General features: G+C 49.2%; 1 protein-coding gene across 1 annotated transcript in view; it reads left to right on the top strand.

Moving 5' to 3' along the window:
- The window catches only part of ATP13A5 (ATPase 13A5), a 61,908-nt gene that overhangs the window by 23,657 nt on the left and 32,854 nt on the right, over positions 1-5,397 (top strand). Inside the window, exons 8-11 of the mRNA XM_019503492.1 lie at positions 2,059-2,131; positions 2,850-2,981; positions 4,028-4,198; positions 5,182-5,339. Of these exons, the coding sequence (XP_019359037.1) occupies positions 2,059-2,131; positions 2,850-2,981; positions 4,028-4,198; positions 5,182-5,339 (534 nt within the window). The remainder of the gene's footprint in view (positions 1-2,058; positions 2,132-2,849; positions 2,982-4,027; positions 4,199-5,181; positions 5,340-5,397) is intronic.

The following is a 5,397-nucleotide window of genomic DNA, read 5'->3' as shown; positions in this document are numbered from 1 at the left end:
AACATGGGTCGGCAATGTGGGGATGCGGTCAGGAAGGCCAACAGCACCTTGTCGTGCATCCACAGATGCATCTTGAGCAGGTGCAGGGAGATGATCCTCCCCCTCTATGCGGCACTGGTCAGGCCGCAGCTGGAGTACTGCGTCCAGTTCTGGCATCGCACTTCAGGAGGGATGTGGACAACATGGAGAGGGTCCAGAGGAGGCCACTCGCACGGTCAGGGGGCAGCAGGGCAGGACCTACGAGGAGAGGCGACGGGACCTGAACCTGTTCAGCCTCCACAAGAGAAGGCTGAGGGGGGATCTAGTGGCCTGTTGCAAACTAGTCAGAGGAGACCAGCAGACACTGGGGGAGTCCTTGTTCCCCCGAGCATGACCAGGAGGAACGGTCACAAGCTGGCAGAGGGTAGATTTAGGTTAGACATCAGGAGGCGCGACTTCACGGTCAGGGCAGCTAGGATCTGGAACTGACTTCCAAGAGAAGTGGTGCTGGCCCCTACCCTGGGGGGCTTAGATGAACACTTCGCCGGGGTCGTTTGACCCCAGTACTCTTTCCTGCCATGGCAGGGGGTCGGACTAGATGATCTACTCAGGTCCCTTCCGACCCAACCTACTATGAAACTATGAGGTGGTAGCAAAAATGCAAAAGCTTAATATATGCAAATGGGGAAAATCCAGTAATCTCCATTTGAAATGACTAAAGAACAGCAAGTGAATTTGCAAATCTCACAGCATGGATTTTTAATAGTGACACTGTTGGTAGGTATATTTAATACAGAAGAGGATCGGAGTATCTTACAGGAAGAACAGAAAATCTTTGAGGATGGGAGTGATAGAAGCAGGATTAAATTCATGGATACAAAATGCGAGGCCATGCACTTAGAGTAAGAACAAGAATGCCTGCTGTGAACCAGGAGCTCAGCTTGGAGGGACAGAAAAGGGCCCTGGTATAAACCGTGGGAAAGCAATAGTCCTTTCCTGGCCAAGCTGGACTGGCACCCAATAGCTCCTACCACTCCTGCTCCACCCTCTATTTAGACTGGCAATGGGAGAGAGCGAGGGTTTGCCAGCACTGCCGTGATGGCTAATCATCACATACCTCCGAGTCCTGGTCAACAGACCTTCGGGCTGTGTCTACATGACAGATGTCTGCCTGCAACCAAATGTGTACTCCTGCCCCTTTAAGAGACCTGGCTTTTTACTCAGTGTAATCATCTGGGTTATCAGCCCATAACGAATGTGGAAAGAACGGCCTCTTCAGTTTTCTTAGGCAAGGCTCCTACCTGTGTAGTGGTTTTGGCATGAAGGATGACAGTGCTTGGAGCTTCCCGGTACTCTTCCAACTGGTTTGATATCTGCATAACAATGCTTTGAAGAAGTCCACACCTGGAATTATATTTTGCAATTAAAATGACACATGCCCTGTGTGTTCCTGTGCAATGATGTAGACTAGCCAGTGTGTGGCAGTTCACCTCATTGCATAGCTCAGGATATGCAGATTTCTAAAATGGGATTAAACATGACATGTAGAAACCACTAGCTAAGATAAAATGTTGTAAGCTCTGGTGTTTGTTTGGTTTGGTTTTGTTTTGTTTTTGCAATGGTAATCTCGGTAATAAGTGAATAATTATAACTCAAGTTTTATTTCATCCTTCTGGTAAGGATAAATGTGGATCAGCGTAGGGGAAAAAAAAAAAAAATCACTGTTAAAAAGGATTGGAAATGTCATTACAAAAAGAGAGAGAGAGAGACTGCATGTTTCCTTACACTGCTGTAAAGCAGGAGATAAATCTATTGAAGTCAACAGATTGACAAAAGGTATAAAGCAGAGGTGAGATCTGCCACATACCATCCAGCCTGTTCCGCCTGTTTACCCAGGCAAATACTCTGAACACATTGCCCTGGTGGTAACGAAAGCACAAGCAGTAATGAATCCAACCACTACTAATGCAGTTAAGTTCAGTGTCTGAACTGGAAAGCTTATCCCAGTCGCTGAATTGTAATGCATTCCTTAACACGTGCACGAGTATTTCAACAGTTCATTTGCTTCCTGGTCAACAGCAATCGGTCAAGCTGCACAACCTGGTGGAGGAACACAACCGAGTCCAGGTGAAAGCGTTCACAAAAGATGAAGGTGAGCAATGTCCAGCTCGGCATCTTTCCCCTGTTCTTCTAATCGCGCGAGGGCTCGAACTGCACTGGGAATTACACCGCTCTCTCTGACTTCTGCGGGAGACTTCTCTGAACTCATAAGCAGACGACCCCCAGCAACCTGTTTCAGGGTGCAGGCCAACTTGGACAAAATAACGGCATGATACAGTGTCCAGGATGCCAGCTGTGGGGCTTTAGAAACCTGGGCTTAGTTTCCCGTTTGGCTACGGTCTGCCTCTGGGACCTCAGGCATTTCCCACGCAGGGTGAATCGCACTCCCTACCTTTAAGGCACTTGTGAGAGCCCGTGTGTTAGAAATTGCAAGGGGCTCAGACGCCAGGGCTGTGAGAGTCATTTAAAACACAAGAACTTCAGGACCTTAAAAAGAAATTTTTTTTGCAAAAATCTTGTTGGTCTAAGACAAGATACCATCTCTACTACGAGTCCAGATTGCTAGGACCTTAGATAGATTTTCTTGTTCAAAACACCTTACAGAAAGTACCTAATTATGCCCCAGAACATCACTCGGAGGTTGGCAGGTAGACAAGCGACTTCTTTTAGTCTTGTCCCAGTCTGCAAGAATGAGTCTGAAAACCATGCAATAGTACAGAGAAGTTGTTTGGCAAAAGTTTGCCTTAAAACATTTCTATTGCTCGTTGCTGGGTATAAGTGAAAGCTCACTTCATTTGGTTTGACTCTAGGTTGCAAAACTCTGGAGTCTCACTTTTTAGTTCCCGGAGACGTTCTTGTTTTAGAAGGAAAGAAGCTTTCTTTGCCATGTGATGCCGTCCTGATTGACGGAGGCTGTATTGTCAATGAAGGCATGCTCACAGGTACAGCCATGGGTTTGGATTCCCCGTTATCTCCGTGAAGCTCTCTCCTCTGTTTCTGTCCATCTTTGCAGACACTTTTCTATCCGTTCTGATTGCAGACCGCGGGTTTGCTATAACTAGAGTAATTCAAAGTCTCCCTGAGAGGGGCTTTGGATCATTTCCCTTGTGTAGTGTAAGCCGGTTTCTTATTAAAAATGAAAACAAGTCTGTTTAATGCTGTCTCAGGAAGAGAAAACACAACCATGGTGCAAATACATTGAATATATGGGTTTTTTCTTAATGCACAGGCAATGACACATGCATGTGGACAGCAGAGGGCAATGTCTCTCACAGACACAAACTAAAGACAAAGTTTGACTCAAGTCTTTAAAGCAGCAACTCTCAGCCAGGGTATAGAGGGAACCTGGGGTGCCAGCAGATCCTTTGAAGGGTGCCCAAAGGTGTGAGGAGAGAAGCAGATAAGTGCAGGCTCAGGCGTGCCCCTGCATGGCCCATCCCCACCCCCAGTGCCCCATCCCTCTGCAAGGCCATAAGCACTGTACTACATACACTCATTTTTGCAAAGGGTGCCACTTTGTTCACAAAAGCGATGGAGGCGTGCCTATGAGCAGTGCCTTGAGTCCAAAAAAGTTTGCGAACCGCTGCTTTAGATAGAGAGCTGCTCAGGGGTGTCTGGTGTGCCCTGAGGCTACAACCACAGCTACTAATGGTTTTCACTCGGGATACCATCGCTTCTGTGTGGGATGGGGCAAATCCACGCCAGAGGATGAAGAACAGCAGCAGACAGGGCAGGCAGCGGTGAGCAGAGCAAAAGGGATGAGAGTAACACTGGGGAGGTGGCTGGGTTTACCCAGTGACGTGCCTGCCAAAAACGTTGGCCCCCACTCTTCTAGCTCCCTTTTAATTATTCTTATTTGTTTAAAAGTCTTGCCGTAGATGGCAAGAATTGGGGGGGTGAAGTAGCTGGAAGCCACTGAGAAGGGTTGCGCAGCACCTGAGAGACGTCCAAGTGCATTCTCCCCGCGTTTGTCCCAAATGGTCTTTAGGTGAAAGCATTCCCGTCACTAAAACAGCACTGCCCCACGCGGAAAACACGATGCCCTGGAAAACCCACAGTGTGGAGGATTACCGAAGACACGTCCTCTTCTGTGGAACCGAGATCATACAAACCAAGCCGAGCGGCAGAGGGCCAGCGAGAGCGGTGGTGCTGCAGACCGGTAGTTATTTTGCCTTGCACTTTGTGGGTGTATGCATGTGTTGTGTGAGGAGAAGGCATGATGCTAAAGCAATTATTTCTATGTCTATGGCTCATATCCAGCCCAGGTGAATAGTGCCTAGAAATGATCCTCTCCCATCCGAAGGCCAAGAAACATGTTGGTGGGTCTCAGGCGGATTCCCGAGGGAAGAGGTTCGCATGTCACGGGCCTCTGGCCTCCCTGAGCTGCCCAGAAGGCAGCCTTGCAAGAGAAGGCCGGTTTGAATAGAGTTGCACACACCTTTGGCAGACCATCCATGGGCTTTTGCACATGCACATCTTACGCTGCCTGAATTATACTGGGGTAGCCAAAGAAGCATAACCTTACTTGTGCAGATACTGGTGTGAGTCCCAATGTGCCACATAGCCCTGCATGGAGGAGGAGAAAATACCCTTGTACTACATTCACATTCAGGTTGGACCTGGTGCAACTGCTTCAATAAACCAGACAAGCGTTGCTGTACAAACAGCCAGTCTCTGAACCAGGCCAGGGTTAGTGCTCAGGGATCTGGAAAGACGAGAGATTACAAGTTCACCGTAGCTGGAGTTTAATTAGGTTAGTTTATGCTCACAACTTCCCCATTGCACTCTGAGCTGGACTGAATGGGCTCGCTCCGTGGCACGGTGGCATGCGCCCTCCACTGCAGGCAAGGCTGTCCGTGGCGGCTCCGCCAGCCCCGGGGCCTGCCCATGCTCACGGCACAAGGCTCCCAGGGCACCCGAGGGACAGCAGCCACAACATGAGCCTTGCCCAAAAAACTCCTATTCCCGCAGCAGCACGACCGAAGCAGTGCTGTACACGTCCCAGATCCATGGGGAGGTTGCCGGAGACTGTTGCTTATTGAGGAATTTCACCCTGCGTGAGCTGGCCGCGCACCGCAGAAAAGCTGTCTAGGGTTCTGCCAGGCCTAACACGTGCAATGTGTGACCCTTGTCTTACCGTAGGATTCAACACAGCTAAAGGTGACTTGGTGAGATCCATCCTGTACCCCAAGCCTATGAACTTCAAACTCTACAGAGATGCCTTCAAGTTCATCATAGGCCTTGCAGTGATCGGCGTACTTGGACTGATCTACACAGCGTGTGTGTATGCATACAGGAAGGTCAGTGTGGACGATGGTGTAACGCATTCCCTTCCCCACGGGAGAGGGTAAGCCGAGT

Source organism: Gavialis gangeticus, unplaced genomic scaffold, assembly GCF_001723915.1.
Source record: "Gavialis gangeticus isolate Ggan-Ray unplaced genomic scaffold, GavGan_comp1, whole genome shotgun sequence".
Taxonomy (NCBI): domain Eukaryota; kingdom Metazoa; phylum Chordata; order Crocodylia; family Gavialidae; genus Gavialis; species Gavialis gangeticus.
This window is presented reverse-complemented; position numbering and strand designations above follow the sequence as displayed.